Raw genomic sequence first — 24,066 nt, forward strand, 5'->3', positions numbered from 1 at the left:
AATGAAAAATGTAAAAACTAATACATACTGTATTTCATGAAATGCAAGTAAGAGTGTTGAAATGGAAATAACATGACATAGGGGTGAAAGACCTTGATTAATGTCCTGGCCTGGCCATTTACTACGTATATATCATTGAAAAACCTAGGTTTCTTCATTTCTAAAATGGAGGGAATTACTCAGAAGTTAAGAGCTTTAAATGAAACCATGTTTTTAAAAATACTTTGTAATTGTGAAGCACCATACAAATAAAGGCATGGTTATTTAGAATAATTGTAAGACATGGGATACTCCAAACAAAGGTCCAAATAACTACATAATAAATATGCTATAACCCCATAGTTGTACATGAGCATTAAAGCATTGTTAGACAGCTTCTAATTTTCATTTATGGTGTATTGATCTCTGTGCACTTACTTCATTGAAAAATGACCAAAGCTTATTGAATGTCACTGAGTCCATAGTACTCTCCCCTCTCACTTTGCTTCAGGTCTCTGTAAACCTCTTCTCTCTTTGCTTTGCCTTCATGGAACAAAAGAATTGATGATGATCTAGAGTTTAATATTGGATATATATTTTAAAAAATTTTAGAACCAATAGACACCCACCAAAATGATTTATACACCTACAAATCCTAATTCCTCAGACACATTTATTTCAGTTGAACTTGCCTGAGCATAAGTTCCCTTATATGTTTTGTCCCTTAGACTCTTTGTCTGCTTCTTCTGCCTTGAATTTCTACAAAGATATGGGTAGATCACGAGGAACAACTTTTCCCAGAGCTCCGCATTAGGAACTAGTGTTGTTCTGCTAGGCAGCATAGAAAAAGGAAAGCTCTTTGGAGAAGAACCCAAGGACCTAAATATGGGTATTTGTATTAATGCCATTCATCAAATGAATCCTAAATTTCAAAGATGTCTCCCTGTTCTCTCTGCACCTGGATATATGTGTCTGTCAACAGCAATAACAACAACAACAAAAGATTATCATCAACCCAAAATTTTCTATATAGTCATGATTAAAAATAACAAATTGCATTAATGCATCAACCTCCCCCTTCCATAGCAGTGTTTTGTTGAGTCAATTTTCACATGATTGAATTGAACCTTTTTAGTTTTTCATTAAAACATTATTAATGTTTAATCACAATTACATGAACAAAATACCCTCAATATTCTGGAAACTATCCATCCCTGTAAAAGTGACCTTTAAATTATGGTAAGTTTTCATGACGTAATCATTAGAAAAGTTGTCACTTTCATTAGCAGTGCAAGTAATCATTTAGAAATAGTTTCATCACTAAAATTATCATAGTCTACTCACCTGTTTTGCCAGCGATGCTTATTTAATTATTAAAATGTGATGTTTGATTTTAAAACTTTTAAAACATTTTTGAGTAGTAGGGGTTTTCAGCTTCTAAAGTTAAAGGCAATAAGCAACAAAGGAGTTGTTACTGCTTTTCAATAACCAATCCAGAGTCTGCAATCAAATTTCATTAAATTATTAAATATCTTGGAGTAAATTTACATATATGTGTGTATCTAAACGTTCATTTTCCTTAAAACAATAGGGTGTTTTTCTTTGTTATTACCGGGCTTCTCATATAATCTCTCTTACAAGACAACAATTAAGATTTATGGAGAGTTTGCTATTTTATAGGCATTGTGATAAGCACTCTCTTATATTAACCCATAATCCTAGTAACCCGATGAGGGAAGAGAATGGAGATGACCAATGCACACTGCTATACAGACAGCACTAGGATACGATTTTAAGTGAACAAAATGAGGTGTAGAACCACATACAGCATGCCTCCTTTGACACAAGAATGCACACATACACACATACACATTGTTCAATAAAATATTGGAGAGCTAAACCAGAAACTCATTAAAATATTACCTATAGAATGTGGGTTGAGACATTTGGGGGAAAACTATGGCAATTCAGTCATGAACTGCACACTGCATGAGATTATGAAATTGTTACTTTTTGTGAGACAATGGTATTATTATGTAGCATCTGCAACTTTCAAATAATTTGGTAAATTGTGTATGTGGGTGTGTGCTAGACAATCAACTATTAGAGAAAGCTAATAAGGGTTGAATCAAATTGATCAACTGATGACCCATGCATTTCTTGTAGTATTCTTTTAATTTTCATATTTTAAAATATTCACAGTCAAAAGTTATACAAAATTAAAATGTAAATATTAGAGATGGTTGACTTGAATTAGATGTCTCATCTGTTAAAAATGTCAAACATTTAACGACTACCCCAGTTTTTGCTAATTCGCTAGTTGTTTTGAATTCATGCAATGGTAAGTTTAGCAATTGTCTGATAGGGAGAATGAAATCAGACTGAGAAGTAAGGCTAATTAGGAAAAAGTAAAATGTGAGTTTTATTTGTATAGAGAAAGCTGAAGAATTATATATTAGTGTTTTCAGGGTTACGAGGATTTTTATAAGATGCAAAATGTCTAGTCACTTATAATTCCTACTAATTATAAAAACTTGCATTTGCATAGCACTTTAATGTTCCAAAATACTTTTGTGTCTCCTGATAGACATGGTTTTGGGAAATCGAAGTGAACTACTTAGAATAATTTAAGATTCACCCTCATCCTTCGGCAAAGAAGATACAACCCCGCGACAGGTGCAAGTCTCCAGCGATTAAAGAGAAGCATCATATAGCCCACTGGGATCCCTTTCAGTGTACGCTTTCCTATTTCCCATCCCTTGTTACACACAAACAAACTCTGCTTAAATAAAACATTAATTCCAAGGTATCCATATATAAACCATTCTCCAAAGAGCAATGCTTAATTAGACCTGAAGTCTATTAAGTCACATACTGGTTTTTGCCTGAAAGATATATTTAGCAAATGATATTTTTATAATAGAAACAGCTATCATTACTGCAAAAGTGAGTCCCTACCATTTGCATAAAATGACTCTTGCTGAGTTTTAAAATACATACAACACCCCTAATAAGTTTTCAAGGCAGGTTAGCCCTTTAACTGCTGGCAATGAAAATAGGATTTTCTTCCTAGTCACCATGTGTTTCCTGGAGGAATGTGTGATCAAAACAAATGTTAGCTATAGATATGTTTATATGTTTTGCTTTGTGACATTTATCCCATTTGAATTGGCCTTTTTAAAATTTTTAGATGTCACAGGGGCAGATTTAGATTCCTATCTGTGGACATATACATGCCCTTCCTGTTCTCTTAGCTAGGTTTCATTTGGCGGGTTTTCTGTGTCAGTTACATTACAGGCCAACAAAAAACAAAGTCTGTCTGGAGGCAGTGATGTACACCTCACGGCAGTGTAATTGCTTAACCAAGCCAGCTCTCTGCAGGTATTGGAACTACCACTACATGACCCAGCAATTCGACTCTTAGGCAGCTACCCAAGAGTAATGAAAATGTAAATCTATATAAAAACTCCTATACAAATGTTCACAAAAGCATTATTTATAGCAGTGCCCAAATGGAACTAACTGAAATGTCCATCAACTTGATGAATGGATAAACCAAATATTGTATATTGATACAATAGAATATTACTCAGAAATTTCAGAGAATGGAGTGGTCATATATGGCCCAATATCAATTAACCTTGAAAATGTTATGCTAAGTAAGGAAACCAGTCACAAAACAGTGACATATTGCATGATTCCATTTATAAGAAATACCAAGAAGAGGCAAATCTATAGATGCAGAAATTGGATGAGTGATTATTTAAGACTGAGGAGTAGGGATGATGGGCAATAACTGATAATGGGCATAAATTTATTGGAGGGTGTTGAAATATTCTAAAATTCAAATGTAATGATGATTGCACAACCCTGTAAATATACCCAAACCACTGAACTGTATACTCTAGATAAGTAAATTTATGGTATATGAAATATCTCAGTGAAGCTCTAAAAAACCCACACACATAAACAAACTAGGTCCTAGACAAGCATCTATTGTCAATTAAAGGAAAACAATTCAGAATAATTCTGCTTTCACTATATGAACTATATTTTAGGGTAAGCAAAGAGCCTTGGTTGACAAAGGGAAGTTTTTCTTAGAGACAAATTCTAGCGAATATATATGAAAGAATAGATAGAGTTAGAAAATCACCATTTTGTCATCTTTAAAAAACTAATTCAGACAAAGATCATCAAAAATGAAGTTATTGGGTAGAAGTCTAACTGCTAATTCTATAAGGGAGTGGGTCCATCTATCACCGTCTGAACCCACATCTATTTAGTGTCACCATGGAGACAAATATTCTGTGCCTCCTCTGTGATGTTCCGTGAATACACAGCGTAACCCAAGTGTTCTGGGTAAAGGAGATACAGAAGGACAGTCAACCTAAATTTATTCAAGTCCTTTAAGCTAACTTCCAATATACAGAAAATTCCCTGGTAAAATAAGTTAAATGAGACCACAAAGAAATCAAACTGAAACACCTAGCGTACAGGACATTCTGTAGGATAACTAACCCAGTTTCAAGTCAATTGGTTGAGATTTTAAAAAGATGGGAAAGAGCACTGCTTCAGATCAAGAGATTTAGGAGACATAACCAAATACAATGCATGGGCTTGGTTTGAAACTTGTTTCTAATAATTCACAGGTGAAAATGATCTTTTTTAAAAAAATTGAAAATTTTTTAATATGGCTTCTGAATCCAAGGAATTCTTATTGTTTTCATTAAGTGTTACAGCAAGGAATTGTTACTGTTTTTTTAGGTATGATAATGACATTGTAGTTTTCAAGAAACCTCTATCTTGGTAAAGATGTTCATTAAAACATGCTGAAATGAAGTTACATGAGGTTTAGGATTTCCCCTAAAATACTTCAGGTACAAAAAAAGAAAACAGAATGCAAAATATTGATACTTGCTAAATCTATGTGATGAGTATATAGAATTTGTTATACGCTCTCTCTACTCTGTTTGAAAATATCTATACCACAAATATTTATCTAAAAAATTTTGTGCCATCTGAGCTCACCTTTTCTCCAATCTTGTCTCTCCTCTTTTTTAAATTATATTTTATCAACTATGCTATTACAGTTGTCCTGATTTTTCCCCCTTTACCCACTTCCACCCAGCACCCCCACTCCCTAAGGCAATATCCCCACTATTGTTCATGTCCGTGGGTCATGCATATAAGTTCTTTGGCAACTACATTTCTCATTTCCTATAGTGTACTTTACATCCCCATGGCTATTCCGTAACGACCTGTTTGTACTTCTTAATGCCCACACCTCTTCACCCATTCCCCACACCTGTCTCCCATCTGGCAACCATCAAAACACTCTCTGTATCCATGATTCTGTCTCTGTTCTTCTTGTTTGCTTAGTTTTTTAGATAACTGTTGAAAGATATGTATTTTTTGCCATTTTATTGTCATAGTTTTGATCTTTTATTTTTTCGTAAGTAAGTCCCTTTAACATTTCATATAATAATAGTTTGGTGATGATGAACTCCTTTAGTTTTTTTCTCACCTGGTAAGCTCTTTATCTGCTCTTTGATTCTAAATGATAGCTTTGCTGGGTAGAGCAATCTTGACTGTGGGTCCCTGTGTTTCATGACTATCGATATTTCTCTCCAATCCCTCCTAGCTGACAAAGTTCCTTTTGAGAAATCAGCTGACAGCCTTTTGGAAACTCCCCTGTAAGTAACTGACTTCTTTTCTCTTGCTGCTTTTAAGATTCTCTGTTTTTAAACTTTTGGCATTTTATCTTGGGGTGGACCTCTTTGTTCCCATCTTGATTGGGACTCTGTGCTTCCTTGATTTGCATGTTTATTTCCTTCACCAAATTAGGGAAGTTTTATTTATTTATTTATTTTCAAATAGATTTTTCAATTTCATCGTCTTTCTCTTCTCCTTCTGGCACCCCTATGAAGTGAATGTTGGACTTCTTGGTGTTGCCCCAAAGGCTGCTTATACTATCCTCATTTTTTTGGATTCTTTTTTCTTCTTGTTCTAATGCTTGTTTTTTTCTTCCTTATGTTCGAAATCATTGATTTGGTTCTCAGCTTCATCCACTCAACTGTTGTTTCCCTGTAAATTGCTTTTTATTTCAATTAGTGTATCCTTCGCTTCTGACGGGATCTTTTCTATGCTGCTGATGTCCTCACTGAGTTCCTTGAGCATCTTTATAACCAGTGTTTTGAACATTGCATTGGATAGATTGCTTATCTCCATTTCATGTAGCTCTTTTTCTAGGGTTTTGATCTGTTCTTTCATTTGGGTCATGTTTGTCCCCTTATTTTGGCAGCCTCCCTCGTGTTTGTTTCTTTGTAATAGAGCTAATTTGACTCTGTGTCTTGATAGTGTGGCCTCATGTAATGGGTGTCCAGTAGGGTCCAATGGCACAGCCTCCCCTGGGTACTTGGGGTGTACCCTTCATGTGGACTGAGTATACCCACCTCTTGTTGTTGAGCCTTGATTGCTGTTGGCAGATCAATGGGAGGGATTTACTCAGGCCGGTCAACTGTAAGGATTGGCTATGACCACTTTCCACCAACTTCTGCCCTCCATGGAGGATCAGCTGTGCAGGGGCAGGGTAGTGGTTCTCTGACCTGGTCTATAGCTGTCCACTAGGTATGCTAGCCCTGGGGTCTCCTGGGTGGTGCAGGTCAAGTCAGCCCCCACCTGTGTTTTGTCTAGGGCCATGGTGCCTGAGCTATAAAGCAATCTTAGAAGCTGCTACTTGTGTTGGGCTTAGAGCTTACTAGGTGAAGCCAAGCTATGAATCTAGGCAGCTGTGGCTAGTGCTAGGCCTGGAGCTCACTAAGGCCAGCTGTTGCTTGTTTGAGAAGATTTAGGAAGTTGTGAAACATGAGCTTAGACTAGCCATTAATGTGTAAAAGCAGCTTGGGTGGATCTGTAAATTGGGTGGGGCAGAGTCTCTGGGGATCTCCAAGGGCGGTCAAACAGTATTAGCTAGGTTGATGGAGCCTCAGTTGTGGCACCAGCTTGCTGGCTCTTTTGGGGGAGGGCTTAGAAAAGGGAAATGGCCTCTACTTGCCTTGATGCCGGACATATCAGTCTCTCCCAGTATGCCACTGGTGCCTTTCAAGCTGCTACCCTGGTGCCGGAGCTCAGAGGGAGTGAGTCTGAGTAGGTGAGTCTGTGTTTGGACTCTTTAAGAGGAACTGCTTGGGGCTCCAAGAGTTTCTTCCGCTGACTCAATCCCCACTTGTTTTTGCAGCCAGAAGTTGTGGGGACTTATTTTCCTAGCACTAGAACCCTGGGCTAGGGGGCCTGGACTCCTCACTTCCGACATATCCCTCCCAAATTTTTATCCACTACATGTGGGTGAGAGACCAACCCATTCCACATCTGTGCCCCTCCTACCATGCTGGATGGACATGGTTTCTTTAATTCTGTAGTTGTCAGACTTCCATTCAACTTGATTTCTGACAGTTCTGAGTGGTGATTTTTCTATATTTTAGTTGTACTTTTGATGTGGTTGTGCAAAGAGGCAAGCCATGTCTGCCTATGCCGCCATCTTGACCAGAAGTCTTATCTCTCCACTTGTATCTACTGAAGTATGACTCACTCCAAGTTCCTAATTATTCAATGTGGAAGTTGACACCACAGTGCAAATCCCATACAGTGGTAATAAATTACAAGTGCATGGACTTACATTTCTCATCTTGTTTTGTACAAGATAGAGCATTAACCAATTCATTCAAGCAGGGCCTTTTAAGGCTTATTAATTTTTTTCTTTAAAAGTGATGGAAAGCCAATGTGGATTCTAAATCAGAGAATGACATGATAATGTTAGAGAACTGAAAAGATTACCATGTCCCTTGGAAAATGAATTAGAGGGTAAGCAAACGGGGTGCAAGAAATTCAGTTCAGTCAATCAATTATTCATTCAGATATATTTATTAGGCATTTAGTATATGCTAGGCATGCTTTGAATTGCTCAAGTAATACAATAATAAAAGTGGTTGATCATAGCTCAAATTATGGTAGTCATGGAGAAAACAAGATTTGGAATCATTTGAAACATATTTTGGGGATAAAATTAGCAGGAAAGAACATCACAATGATTTGGTAATGGAATGAGTCAAGTTCGACAAATTTCTCACTTGAAGAACAGGATGGAAATCTATAGTGAAGAACACCAGGTTTGTAAGGGATGATCATGAATTGTATGTTAACATGTTAAACTTGATGGATTTGTCAAGTCAGTTAGATATTTGAGTCTGCATCTTGAGGGAAAAGTCTTGGCTTCTAGGAGTCTTGGAGATAAATTTGTGATCAATTCATTAATATGAAAGCGGCACATCATACTTATTGCCTTCTCTTTTTTTAACCTTCCTCTTAACAAGCAGCTTTTCAGAGGCTCAAGGGCCATCATCTCTAATACTTTTTGTCACCCCATATAGTGTTACAGTTCTGTACTCTCACTTTTTTCCTCCTGTTGTTCTGGCTCCGTGCTTATAGTCTCTTCGTCGTACACTTCATTTTCAGCTGTCTCCTTACATGTGCTTGTAAGACTTTATGGATAGGCATCATTACTTACTCTTTGTTAGCATGTGTCTGACACTCAGTAGGCAGTTAGTTGTGTTAAAGGTATTAATAAGGAGGCAGATTAAGACCAGTTAGCAATACAGCTAGTGCTGCGACATTAATACAGCAGGCTCCCTCGCATATCTTTCTAAAACATTCTTTCAGGATGAATGGCAATAGCAACCCCACACTTTATCTCCCCTCTCCGGCCTTCACTCCTCAACACATGCAGCAGAGGAACAGCGTTCTGAAGTGGATAGTGTGGAAAATATTAAGGATGTATAATATTTTTTTCAAAGTAATAAAGCTGAATCACCAACATCTGGATTATAAACACACAATGGAAATAGTTATTTCTGAGGAAATTCCTAATGCTAGCTATTTTACCAAGTGGCAAATAATCAAGTATATTATTCAGGGGAGGGAAAATTTTCCTCTATCCTCTTAGATTATGACTGAAGCCTGAAAATTAAACTGACAAAAGAAAAGCTAACAGGAGGAAAGGCATATGTAATTTATTGATATTCATATATTTACATGCAAACTGTGGGGGGAGGTGAGTCACAGAAAAGAAGTGATAACCCTAGAAAGGCAGTTAAACCCCAGGTTTATGTGCTATTTTAACAAAGGGCAATAGGTTGTGGATAAGTGATAAGAAAGGGAAAAGGAGTTTGGACTTCTAAGGGCGGTAAACTATGAGAAGGTAAATAAAATATGTGGACAACTAATGGGATACAAAGGCTGTTTATAAATTTTGTTATGCAGACTCAAGCCAGAGCCATCTTGAGTCTTCCGTGAGATGAGAAGCTCTGCTCCTCCCCCTGTTACAGGAGAGGGAACGAGAAAACCTTCACAAAGGAAAATGTGTTCCCTGCTTTCAGGCAGCAAGTAGGGGAGCAGAGGGTTTTTCTTGCATCTGCTGCTTCTCGATTGCCTTTAACTCAAAATAATCCTTTAGCCGAAGTGACATATTTTGGTCTAGCATATTTGTATCCTCTTCAGTCACTTAAATGCAATTGTAACTACTGATATGGGTCCATATCACCCTGCTTTACTGAATCTGAACTTCTTGTTTATAAAATGAAGGCATTGGCTAAGATGATCTCTAATGCTCTTCTAAGGTCTCAAATTTCATTAGAAGATATACTTTTCATCATCTTTCCTACATGATCTTCACATTCATAGAAACTGTAACATCATAAGAATTTCTAATATAGGATGTACTCTAGAATGTTTTATGGAGAAGGTGAGGATTAATTGTGGAGGAGCTCAGCACTCAGTACATCCTTCTAGGAGGCAGATGGCCAAAAAGATCAGCTGTTCAAATTTGATACTCAATTTTATAGCTGAATATTTTAAAATTTCTGAAATCAGCTACTCAGTCTGTGGCATAACTTTAGTTGTACAATTAAAAAACAGAATTATGCCAAATGTGGTTTATCGAATATGCCAAAATGCTGACCATATTATCTCAGTATCACATTCATGTGGTATAAATTCTAGTGTCTAATTTGGAATCTGTATGATCCTTGGAGGGTCATAGAAGTATTCATTATCCAGATATGATTCCAAACATTATTTAATGACTACAGATTATCTAAATTTCCTAGATTTATGAGCAAGTCAAAATATATTGACTATGCATTTTGTCTCCAGGTTGTATCTCCTACATCATTATTTAAAGTGTCTACATATGGCACTAGAAGCCATGACCAATTTAACCAGATTTCCAAATCTTGTATGTGGATACAAGATATTCAAGACAGATACAATGTGTTGCTGATACACCTTGCGCAGTGCAGTGGACTCCACATAATTTTAATACTGTTGTTGTCTCATTAGAGTATATGTTTGTGTGTATTTCAGGGTACCTTTGTGCTCAAGATCATGATCAAAAATGTCAAAATAAAACTAAGAATAAAATAAAGTTTACATGCTGATCTAAACTAGATGAACCAACCATTATTAAAATTGATGAGCTTAAATATGTGTCATTGTCTTAACTGATGTATCCAGGCCTCAGGGTAATCCTGCCTTTGGCATCACTGAAACTTAATGTGAACAATATCAAACAATCCCATAATGGGGACTTCATTCTTTCTTGTTGGTTCATTAGTATCCAGAGACAGTTTTGCAAGGGATTATTCCCTTTTATTCTATAGGAGAATTTTTTTCTTTCTTTTCACTGACATTGTGTTTTTATCCAAGAAGATTGCTCTGAGTGATCAGATGCCAAATACAACATGAGCTTTTTGTCTAAGTTTTGTTTAAAAAAAAAAGACCTGGGAAAGTACCCATTCTGCCACTGGAAAAACTTTATAGTGGAAATTAGAATGATAATATGCCATGGTGTCATATTAAAGCTAGGACCCAGTGCCAATTTCATTGTAATCAGTTTACTAGGCATCCATGGAAACAACATTTTTCCCGACTAAATTACTATACATCCCCAAATTTTGGAAATGAAATCTACACAGATGCAGAATCTAAATAGCATGAAACAAAGAGTTGGCAATATTCCAACTCTTTGAATTAGGGCAGTGGAGGCAAATAGTTTGTGCAAATCAGCCATTTCCCCAACTTTACCCCCACAACTATTTTTATTTATTATTTTAATTGACTTGTTTATTTATTCAAGAGATTGTTGTGCATCTACTATATGCTGAGCACCATTCTAGGCACATGAGGATGCAGCTGAGATTTAAATAGTCAAAAAATTCTTCCAACAACAGGTTTCTATTCTAGTGGGGTGAAAAATAAATAAAATATATACTGTGTACTATGCATGTAAATTATATGGCAGCAAGGAGCTAGGAAGGAGATGGAATGTCCTGGGGGTAGGCAGTGCATTAAATTGATGAGCCGGGAAAAGATCGGCATTCAGAGGAGACATTTAAACACCTGGTAAGGAATTGAAATTCTAAGAAGTCACAGGAACAGCAAAGACAAAGAGTCTAAAGAAGAGGGTGTCTGGCATGTTCTGGGACAACAGGGGAGCCCACGCAGGTGGAAGGAAATAAGGGAGGAAGTGAAGAGTTGGCGGTGAAGGTACAGAGCTAAAGAGGAGGGTCATCGTAAGGTTTTTGGTTTTTAGCCTGAGAGAAACGGGAAGCTTCACGGAGTGTTGATCTGAAGAGGGACATGATTTACTTTGGCTGCTGTGTAGAAAAGACTTGGAGGAGGGTTGGGGAGAGCTGAAAAGAGACTGAAGCAGGGACCATTAAGAGCTATTGCAATAATCTAGGTGGATTGAAGGATGGCTTAGAAGACTTTGGTGACAATGTGAATGATGGGAAGTATTCAGATTCTCAATATATTTGAAGATACAGCAAATTGGGCATGCTATGGGATTAAGTGTAGTTACGTGAGAAAAAAGGAGTCAAAGTCTACTAATTTTAGCCTGAACACCTAAAAAACGATGGAGAAATGCACTGATCAGAAGAAAGAGGTGAAACATGGATGAAACAGCTCTTGGTGAAATTCATGAGTTTAGTTTTAAACATACAAAAAGTATTTATTTAAAGAACACAATGGAAGCCTGTGAAACCAATGGCAGGCTGTTTAGCCCAGGTTATGGGATGTCAGCCCACCCTCTCTCCCTCCCTCTCATGATCCACAAAATCTCTCAGCACTGTTTCTCTTTGCATATTTGCATTATTGTCTGATTTCTGTCTGGTTTCCTCTACTCTGTAACTCATGGCTTTTTGCAGCAGCAATGTCAGACAGAATATGCAAATATGACTTTTCAACTTGGCTATCAACAGTGAACTGACTTACATATTTCAGGAAAAAAATATGATTGGCTAGTTTGTATTAAGTATCTCCTCCCAGATCTAAATATCTGGATGAGGAAGGGGTTAGAGATACCAGTATTGTCGGATCCTAATCTAGATAATAATTTTTAGTAAAATTTTCCTTAAAGTAATTAAATTTTCTTCTCCTGACTTCATAGATTGCCTAACCTTGTTACTCCATCTGAATGAAGAGGTTAAATATCCCAAAGCCACCAAATCCAGCTGCTGATCAGGATTTGGAACTTTGTGCATAGAGAGGTACTTTAACTAAACTGAAGCAACAGACTTTGAAAATGACCTTCAAGGAATAACTAAAATAATAATCTTTTCCCACACACAAAAAAATCATTTTAATTACTCAAGATTTCTTTGGACCTGGTTTTCTTGGGCCTTTCCAGTATGGAATAGACAGTAGTGTACTTTTAAGCTAGCTCTGGAATGGGGTGAGGATTTGCGGTGTTTGATTATTTTCATGGGCTAAATATGCCCATTATGGCCATTTTCAAGTTACCAAGGTGTTGTTGCTGAATGCGGGATGGGAAAGAGATGTGTGAAGTCTGCCCTCGGCCGTCTAGCATATCAACGAAAGTATTAATTCCTGCCTCCCCTGCCCATGGTATGCAGTGGCTCTTAGGGCCCCCTTTCACACCAAATCTGGAGTTCAGGGAGCTATTGAAGCTGGAGATAGAAGTTTGATAGCCATTAATGAATTTATATTTAAAGGCATGGGATTGGATGAGGCTATTACGGGGTGGAGGGGCAGACAGAGGAGTGTTCAAGGCACAGAATGTTATGCCCAGTCAGAGAAAAGGAGGAAGAATTCTTAAAATTAGTCTGAGAAAAAGCAGCTCATTAGGGTAGGCGAAACCCAGAGAGTGGACTTGCCTAGAGACTCTGTGAATGTCATTCCAGATGAGATTGGAAAAATAGGGAGGACCCAACCTTACAGGGCCTCACAGACGATGGTAAGCGTTTTGTAGTTATTTATCATACTTTTAGCAAATGCCTGATGTCCTGAAATGCAAATATTATAACGTTACACAGATTTTGATATATCTTATTTTAGTCCTGTGTCCCAAATAACATTTCATTTCCTTTCCAAAGGTCAAATGACTCAATCCTATGAAATTAGCCAATGTGTCAAATTCTGCTTTTTAGTTAGATAATTTAAAATTATCTAACTAAAATGATCTGGGGGATTTTAGAACTAGAAATTTTCTATCTTCTGGAGAAAAAGGACAAATTATAAAATGTTATTTTGAAGTTTAATTTGACCTGGTAGTTTAATGCACTAATTCATGTTTACACACCAGAGACTGACATGCCCTGGTGTGGATGGTGCTATTATGACATTCAATTGTAGAGATTCACCCCAATCTATTTTTCCTTCATTTGTAGCAGACAATATCTGAACACCTTAGCTGAGGTCTTGAATAAAATTACAAAATTTAAAGTCTTTTTAAAAAGCAGAAAGATTTGTATTTGTTGCTTTTTATGTATACATACCAGATGCAGTTAGATAAAAGTTAGTAGCCGAAATGGATCCCCAAAGTATTTTTAGTTTTTTTTTTTGTTTTGTTTTGCAAAAATGCATTTCTTATCTCTCTTACCACATAAATATTAATCTGGCTTCATGTTACAGTCACAGATAGAATAATCTTAAAACCAAAGTGCTAGTGAGTGCCATTTGTGAATAACATCAGCGATTTCAGATGACCCCAATCGTCTGTCACTGCACATTGTCATCTCAGCTGGGCAACCCTGGCAATATTGCAGCAGGCTATTGTTTATTGAGAAAGCTAATATTAGGAGGAGATGTGATAAGAATGCCTTTAAAAAAACTAATTGAGCGCTATCTGTTTTTGGCAATAGCATCTTGTATCTCTCTCTAGTTTATCACTTTTGAGTCCTTTATTCAGTCTTTTTATAAAATCCCATTATTTAAAAATCGAGGGCAGAGTGATGGCATCTAAGGAGCTTTATATATTAGTCTGATACTCGATGATAACCCTTTCTCCTCTACTGCTCAGCAAACTGACTTTATTGAAAAATATGAGAAAACTTGCAGAAAACATGCAGATATGAGTCATAATCCCAGTGTTCACTTCAAACATTCTCCAAAATTTCATAGTAATTTTTAGATAGGCAAAAACAAAGTCAAAATGATGAAAACATTTGGGGGAGATATCTATCTACTCATGTCCTTTTTAATGTTTTTCAGCTGATTTCTCTTACTATCTTTTTACAAAATCCCCAAAATAAAACAGACAGGTGGAGAGACACATGATAAAGAAAATCCAGTAAAATATTCATTGTAGAATTTAAGTGATTTTCATTGTATAACATTTTTCACATTTTTAGTATGTTTGTAAATGTTCATAATGAATCACTGGGAACAAAATATTCAAATATTCCTCTACTGGCCCTATCAGGGAAAATGGAGTAGACATTTATTTTGCCAAATGATTATTTATAATAAATTTGAATTTAAATAATCTTGCGGCATCAAATAATATTTGCTAAAGAAATTTCATCCTTCGAATTGAAACACTAACAAAACAAAAACTTGGAATCAGAATCAAGGCATTACAAGATGTAGGAAAAACACAATGGAACAACAAGAAAATAGCAATGGGGATGATACTTTTGTAAAAGATCTAGAAAGAAACCACAGTACAAAAAGTCCCAGTTCTATCCACAAAAATGCATTAACCTGATTAACTTTTGAAGTAATGTTTATACTTGTTTGAGAGTGAAAATTGTATTTTATTTAATTTTGTTTCCTACCAAGCCCTTCTCAGTCGCCACCCAGGAACCACAAAGTAGGAGCAAATCCAGCTCCTGGTACATGGGCTTTCTCCTTTGTTAGAACACATCTCTGGTTTGGCCATGGCATTTTGTGACATAGGTATAGTTTTGGGTCTGTGTCGTCTCCTCCCTCTCTGCTTCCGTGAAAGAGGATGCGAGCAGAAGTATCAGATGGGCTGTAGGCGCCCATCTATGTCATAGCACAAATAGCAGCTGAGTATATTTTTGGTCAGGTACAAAGAAACAAATGGCTGTTGGTTTTCCCAAATGTTGTTTACCCTTCTGATAGTCTTCGCAACAGCCATCACATATAAATATGTATGGTATTTATTTTAGTGTGCATCTGAGTACAAATTCAGCAAGGTGTTCTGGTACCAATATTTATTCTTTGATATGAAGTTATTGAGCTTATAACTAACTGGATTTTGGACTTCCTTCATGGCTACTGTTAAGCTTAACTTTGCTAATAAAGAATATGCTAAAAAATAAAAAAAATGACAGGATTCTCAAAACTTAGGTTTTTGCACAAAATATTTTGTGCAAAACTGTGGCAGAGGCAAGGGACTTGGCATGATCCTGAATTCTAGTTTGTATGCACATGTCGTAAAGATATTTATATTTTGTGGCAGGTGCCAAGTATCAAGTAAAGTACGTCCACTCCTTTTTTAAACAGAATTTTCAAGACAAGTGTGAAGCAGTAACATTAGCAGCAGCGAAGGTATAGGTAGCACCGGTAGTGAACAGTTGCAGGTGGTGAGAGCCAGGTGTCCACCAGAAAGGAGAAAAACAAACAAATAAAACCCTCTTCCATTAGGAACACCCATTAGGGACATCGTTGTTTTAATTGCCTTGAAACAAATCAAAATCTGAACATTCTATTTCTTGAATTTTCTTTTTATTTTAAGATGATATTAACATTCCTAAATTGGAAACAAAGGAAATGTATTAGACTTGACTGTCAAAATGGTTTTCCTAAATGATCTCGAAGCAGTGAGTGGGCAGGATTCCTAAGGAGCTGGGGGCGGGGTGAGGAAGACAGTATGGATGCACGAAGAGTCAGAAGTGTGAGGGGCAGCAGCACCGCAGTCTCCACAAGGCCTCCGCTCCAGATCACAGGAAACCAAGCCAAACAATGAATGTGAGTCAAGGCTCAGCTCAGGAAATGAAAAGCACACTAGGAATGTCAAGAAGAAATGAATTGAATACAGTAAATTATGTACTTAAAAAAAGTGTTGGAGGATGCAGGTGTGGTTTCTAGTTTAAGCTTCCAGGAATGACTCAGAGCAGCAAAGGCCTGTCCCATCAGGGAAGCTACTGCCTTGGTGGCTGCCATTGGAGCTGTGAATTCAAGAACACACCTCAATAGCTGATCCAGAAACCAGAATGTGAAATTGGCAAGATGCTGTGGTTACTGCTGCTGCTGCTTTTGCTACAAATACTTGTAGTCCCCCAGGAGCCTATATAGATGACAGTCTTTGGAACAGCAGTGGAACAAACCCACCTTTCCTTCAATCTATCTGCTAGCAGAAAATTTAAAAAAAAAAAGAAAAAAAAAAAGGAGGGTGGAAGGCAGGAAAAAGATCTCCACATCATTTTTGCCTTCCAGACCCTGTAAGAGTGTAGCTAACTTGGGGGGGGGAGTAATTAACATCCAGAACCTTAGTTTCAAGGGCATCTCAGAAACACATTTTTTACCCAGTTGCTCTAGATGTAGGAAGGTTGAAGTCAATCCACACTATTCGCTGTAGAGTCAACATCCAAGAATAGAAAATATTTATAAATGCTTCCATAACTATTTTATATTTTAATTCCTGGAGATAAGATCATGATGTGCATAAACTATTTGTATAAAATATAAATATATATTTCAGTTAAATATATGTAGGTGATTAACATTTAGACAAAAGGCAAAAATATAGAGTCTGTGGGCTGGCTCGATTTAAATCCTGATCTTTTCATTCATTAAATATTTGATCTCATAGAAGTTATTTAACTTCTGGGAACCATGATTTTTCTCATCTGTAAAATGAGACTTACAGTAATAACTTCTAATAGGGTTGAGATCAAGAGTAAATGAGAAAATTCATGTAATGTGCTTATGTAGTATCTGATCCATTGCTGCTATTTCTGTGTTGGGGTCAAGCATCTCACCTATACTACTTGGTTTGTATCACATAAGCTTGTGATAAGAAATAAATAAAATGATACATAGATAGTGTTTAAAACAGTGCCAGACACAAAATAAGATTCAGGTATTTTAAAAACATCTTACATTTAGTTATTGAATTTGCTTTAACAGCATCAGTCTAGTCAACATTTTCTTTCTGAAGATTTAAGACAAGGTCTTTGTTTTTACAGTTCTGAGAAGAAACAGAATAAACCTACTCTGTTGATTATGTCTTACAGACACAGATTGCATTACAAATTGTCCCAGGCATGAAACTGTCTAGACTGGTACACAATATTCACGTACCATCCAGATATGATGTGATGAATAATATACAGGGGTGGGCAAAAGAAGGTTTACAGTTGAAGAAGATAAATAATATAATAATTAATAAATAATAATAAAGTCTGCATGAAACACAGACTTTATTCTTATATTATAATAATAACATCTGCATGAAACAGTCTATTCTTATATTATTATTTAATAATACTTTTGCCCACCTTGTATTTAAAATCTTCGCTACCAACACAGTTGATGCCAAATAATAAAAACTCTAAGGTGTAGCACCATTAATTATGTCTTTCAAAACCAGGAAACTATGTCAATAGAATAAATCAAGAAAAAAAAGTTGCATTTGAGAGTATAATTACAGATTGATTTTTTATTAAAGTGAGGTTTCTTTATAGAAAAAATATTTTTAAAATTTTAAAATTTAAAAATACTAGCTTTTTCAGCCTGAAAATTAATTTCCATGATCTATCAGCAACAGTAAAATGAATCTGGGAGAATCAGAAACAACTGGATCATATTTGCATAGGAGGTCTATATGGCAAAGGCATACCGACTCACCTTGGTTTTCATCACAAAAATCAGAGACCCGTCTTGCTAGTGACACTACAGAATCTGAGGGAATAAAGGAAGGGATTGCATGAGCCTCTGGCTTGGTAAAGATTGGAAAGGTGGGTGCTTCGGAGCCAGGGGCAGCGCGGGTGTGCCTCAGCCCTTTGGAGGCGGGTATCTATTAAATGAGGTCCTGGTTGGTGGAGATAAGTGGGTTTTCCTATTCTGATCAGAGGACACTCCAAGTCATCCTTGGTCTTACATTTGCAATTAATCTCTACTCTTTGTACCCAGTGTGGCAAAGTCAGTGTTACTGTTAGATGTTTCTCAGGCGTGGGACAAGTGCCTAGGGTGCAGAGCATTTTGGTAGTAGAAGGGGAGGCCCCACATTTGCTTAGCTGTGACAAAGAGTGACATCTAGTGGTGAAGTATAACTGGGAGCGTGTTTACCCTATGTATGTGTCTGTTTTTAAGCCTTTCCACATCTGTGGACTCTGTGTGGAAAGGGATTATCTACTCACCTTTATAAATATGTTTAATCAAAAGTTGTCATTGTCTAGCTTCAAGGTCTGGGAGAAGAAAATCTGAGGTAGCTCTCCAGACTAGGTCTTACAGTATTTCCAGAGTCATGCTCATACAAGAAGGGAGAGTGGAGAGGGAAGGAAGATGGGACTAGTGTTGATAGAGTACTTGGGCGCACCAGATAGACTTATCTAAGGAGAATGAACTAAATGAAGAATTTATTTTTCTCAGAATTTATAGAGTACGTATGTGGATGGGGGAGGCAGTATTGTGTGTTAAAAACCAATCAGAATGGAGGAAAAATTGTATGTTCAGTGGTCTTCACACTAGAACGTAGGCACATCAGTGGGAGATCCAAAACATTTATATAGAAAAAGGTTAGAGGAGATAATCTGGGGGACCATATATATGCAGATGGTGATAAACTAATCTTCACTGCAGTGGAGGGGAACAAAAAAGAAGAGCAGGGGAATAATAATAGCTAAAATTTATTAAGAAATTATGATGCATTCAAATATAAGACAAGTGCTTTATGAGTATTTTCTCATTAAATTCCTGTACTATTCATTTGAAGTAGGAACGGTTATTATCTTCATTTTATAGATGAAAAATGTAAGCTCATTTTTCCTAAGATCACAAAGGTGCTAAGTTAGAAGTATTAGTATTTGAATTCTGGTCCTTCTGATCCCAAAGTTCATGCTCTTAGCAATTTGGCAATTTGTATCTTCTCTGTGCTGTTCCTACCATAGACTAAAATAAATAATGAAACCCTGTGTGAGTACTTCCTAGTAGATTATTGTAGTGATACCACACCATTTTCAGGAATTAAGAATTCTATTTTCATAATTTATTACATCAAGACTTTTAGGAAGAAGAATCATTTGATAATAATGCAGTTGGCCTTCTTTGTTCTAGGATTTTTCTGCATGAATATCACAAAATTATTCACCTCATTTTAAGTAGTTACTCTTATTAAATAGCTTTCCCCCCCAATTTTACAGATTACAACAGGGAGCTATTATTGTAAGACCTGAGCATAGAATATTTATTAGCTATTTATAGTTTTTCCTTGTTTCAACATTGATAAATACCAGAAATTAGGTGATGGATTTTCAGCCACCCTCCACAAACCTGTTACTACTGCCAGAATGGCAGGGTCAGGAGCTAGGAGCAGTGAGCAGGGAGAACCAAAGCTTTGTTACTTCAAAACAAAACCCAGCGACACATGTTCCCACATATGTATATGTAGACACATATATAACCACAGAAATAGTGACACGTAGAATTTTCTACCTACTCTTATGCAACCTCTGGTCTCTCTGAAAGCGGTTCCCCATTGCCGCAGCGATTCCCAGGAATTCTCCTGGGAGACCTCGCGCAGGCTTGCAAGTCCAGCCCTCCAGGCGGCAGCGTGGGGCTCCATAACCCCCGCTTTCTGCACACTGTCTGCTGGGGTTGCCCCGAAGCTCGGGGGGCCTGACGAAGGAGTCTTGCTAACCCCACAAGTGCTTGCCCAGGCCACGCAGTGCTGATGTTATAAGGGCCTAAGCCAACCTCCTCCAGGGAGAAGCCGTTCTCTGGCCTTTGGACCACGGTTGCCTCACTCGAGAGCTCTGGTGCCCTGTGCTCTCTGCATCTCAAGGGTATGAGGTAGAAAAACAGCTTTTCAGTTCTGTTGTTTTTATCACTGGGGGCTCCTCCTCATGAAGCGGAAAGCCAGAAGCTCCCTAGGGATGAGAGGGCAGGAAAGAGGGAACTGAAGAACCAAAGCAAAATCTCCTTAGCAAGAGTCAGCTCCAAGTGTATAAAATCATCCGTCCCCACAAACTGCCACCATCTTATTGGACCAAGATGAATATACTTGGCTCACTCTTCTCAAGAGTTTTTTCCCCAAGAAGATTTCTTGGTCTTTTGTCTGCAGAGAGATCCCTAGAGGGTTTGTTCTGACTGTGTTTGGGCTTTACCCTCATATGAAATATTAAATTGCCTACAACTTGAGTTCAAACTTGGACTCCTGCTATATGCTGGCATTAAGTGTAATTACTGGAATATATTCTTAATTGTTTGTGACCTAGGACTGTATTTTTGCTTTATATTGACTAAAATAATCTTGTGATAGGCAGAGCTATGATCCTTTGTTAGGAAGGCACTTTCATTTTTTTTTAAAAACTCAACTTCTTTGAGTAACATAATAATTGCAGTTTTTTGCCTTTATTGGTTTATTTCTGGATTAGGACATGGAGACCCAGAAAGGTCTCAGCTAGTGCCCTTTACATGACTCCATAGCGCTTACCGTGAACCTGAACAAATAGGATACATTAGGCACTCAATGGCCTAAATGTGTATTTTATTTTCTAAAACACTCTGCGTTCATTTTCTTTCCAAATTGCTCTACAAAGATTCATTGTGAAGCATTCACAGGAAGTAGTCAATAGTGTAGGATAATATATAACCTTGCATAGGTCATAGAAATTGTATAAAAAGTTATAAAATAGACTAGTGAACATGAAAATCTGGAGATGGTTTAAGAGAAAACAGAGGACAAAAGCATACTTTGAACCTTTGAGAAAAATGTAGTTTCCCTTTTCTGAACATACAACCTATAAAATACATATTAAGCCTATTATTCATTTTATTTGAATATTTTCCCAATTTGATGTTAGTTCTTCAAATTATTGAAGTATAAACAAAAATATCTAACTTCTGATTATCTATTATCTACAAAAAAAATGACTTGCTATCATATATTTCAATCTAGAAACTTGAAATACTTCTTTTGCATAAATAATATCTTTTTTTGAAGAAATGGATAAACTAAAAGAACTAAAACTAAATTGTAATTCCACCCACTGCTAATATTTTGGTATTTAACACTATGTGTGTTTTCCTATGTGTATAACTTTTTAAAAACTGGGCTCATTTTGTGGTTACCGCTTTTCCATATAAATACCACATTGTAACATATAGGGAGTTAATAAAATATGTTTCTATGGCATATTTTAAAGGCCTTGATTAAAGTTTCTTAGTTTTAGAGAGGTTTTTCATTTATTCTTAAGGCCCAACAATCTCTAAATTTATTTGAGATGTTTTGGACCACACGAGTGACATAAACTGGAACCCCACACCCAGGACCAGCGTGTGAGCTCTGCTCTATCCACTCTGCTTCGTGGGAACAGGAAAGTTTCCTCACTGTCCCCTTCTTTAAAGACCTGTCCCCTCCTCTCCCCTCCCCACCCCTCCTCTACCTCCCCTTCCCTTCCTTCTTTGTCTATTAACACTATATACAAACATAAAAAGAGCAACACCACTCTGCCTCTTTTTACAACACAAGTCATTCATTTCCTTTTCATGATGTGGATTGTTCTTCTCATAACTTTAAGTATTTTTTGATAGTTGGTTATGTTTTTGATTAATAACAGTAGGTCCCCAAGATATACTACCCTAACTGTAAATCAGCACCGTGTGAAATGGCAGCCACAGTAAATCGATGACTAATTTTTTATTTGTAAAGTTATTTTGTACATAAAAATGGATCAGGTACAAGCAATCTGTATTATAAATAGTGCTATATATTGATTTGAATATCAGTATCAGAACTGATTATAATACTAAAAAATTAATCCTGTCCTTCTTAGGGTAAACATATCTGTACCTATTTATTTCAAGCATTCGGTATGTGGTGGGATCCAGTTTCTGCCACCCATCTCTCAAATCTTTGATTTAACAGTAACTCTTGCTGAGACTCTTGACGTGATACATAATGTAATGCAATACAGCTGAAGGAAGTGAGCCCAAATCACATATTTTATATGTTTTAGCACAACCATAATTAATTACATGTAATATTTTATAATTTCAAAAACATGATACATTTGGTCATATTAAGTAAAATTTATTAATTTAATTATATATTTCATCTTACAGTGACTGGACATCCAGTAATCAAAAGAGCTAACATCCGGATTGTTGGGAAGTTAGTGTCCACATCTATGAGAGAAAGGAAAATGAGACAACATCATTTCTTTTGAGAAGTAGAATGACGTTTTCAGAACAATGTTGCTGTCTTAAGAGTTGAACCCGTCTACCCAAAGAAATAAGTTAACATTGGCCATGGATTAATTTGGTATCAAGAGGCAAAAAGACAAAACATCTTTGCATATCCAAAAGTTTGCAACAAGACAGTCTGCAACTTTTAAATATCTTTGGATGAACCGTTCATTGGATATTCGTCATAAAAAAGTCTGTTGAAACCACAGTGTCAACTGTTCCTTTCACTGGACTTAGAGTTATTTTTTTCTATTACCAATAGATGCCATAAAGAAACTTCAAGAGTCTTGCTTTTAAAAACCAAAGTTTTTGGGAATCGTTTCTCAAAATGCTCTTTAAACTATATGGCTTTATTAGTATAGTCATAATATTATTTTTCCCTGTTCTCCTTGCTCACTCTAAAGTGAACGACTGACAGTCACTATCAGTGTTGATTACTGGCCTGAGTTCAGAAAGGACTGAAGCACAGTGGCTAACCCCAGTTCCTTTAGAGTCTTGAATTTAAGTTTATCTATCTACCTTCTGTCTGTCTGTCTGTCTATCTATCTATCTATCTATCTGTCATCTGTCATTCATCCATCATCCCTCTCTCCCTCCCTCTATAAATGGGATTGGAAAACAAGTGAAGGAGCAATAGTGGAAGGACCAGGCTATAAGAGTAGCACAAAGACTAGATATGAATAGAACCAGGAACTACATGACAAAGGTTCCAATTTTACAGTTCTTACTCTTGATCTATTTCTCTTATAATCAACTTTTTGGTTTTTAAAAAAGTCTCTCAGGCTCCTTTGCGCAATGGAGTTTACCATCGACTACATATGGAAGTTATTAGAATGAAATCTTTAGAGATGCCAATTAAAAGAATCATGTTAAATCAGGATCTCACCAAAACCAAAACCAAGCTGGACTCAATGTCATTCTGATACTCTAACCAGAAAATGTTAACAGTGAAATATTTGATCTGGAAAAAAAAAAGTGATTACTGGCTAAAATGGGGAGGTTAGCTTATAAGAAATTCAATTATTCATATTCTTATGTTGGTAATTGTGTTTAATTTTAAAAAGAAAAGTTTTTCTTTATTTCAATACGAGAAATAACTGGAAAATGCACAATAAAAAAAGGAAAAATATCAAACATGAGCTGTGTCACAGCATGGCCACAGACCATCAGCTCTCTCCTATTTATAGCATTAGTAGGAGAAAAATTTGACTAGACTTTTGCCACCAGTATTCAAAAAAATTGGGAGCAAAAGAATAGTCATAGAAAGGCACTTACAAACACAGTACAGAACTTCCTAATGTGTGTTATATAGCGAGTGCCACTGTTTCAAGTGGCAAATATGTTCGTGAGAAGACA

General features: G+C 36.7%; 1 protein-coding gene across 1 annotated transcript in view; it reads left to right on the top strand.

Moving 5' to 3' along the window:
• The window catches only part of IQCM (IQ motif containing M), a 317,441-nt gene extending 294,750 nt beyond the window's left edge, over positions 1 to 22,691 (top strand). Inside the window, exon 15 of the mRNA XM_054595688.1 lies at positions 22,588 to 22,691. Within this exon, the coding sequence (XP_054451663.1) occupies positions 22,588 to 22,691 (104 nt within the window). The remainder of the gene's footprint in view (positions 1 to 22,587) is intronic.
• Positions 22,692 to 24,066: the final 1,375 nt, after the last annotated feature.

Source organism: Pteronotus mesoamericanus, unplaced genomic scaffold (assembly GCF_021234165.1).
Source record: "Pteronotus mesoamericanus isolate MK-2021 breed Mesoamerican mustached bat unplaced genomic scaffold, CSHL_Meso_final contig_163, whole genome shotgun sequence".
Classification (NCBI taxonomy): Eukaryota; Metazoa; Chordata; class Mammalia; order Chiroptera; family Mormoopidae; genus Pteronotus; species Pteronotus mesoamericanus.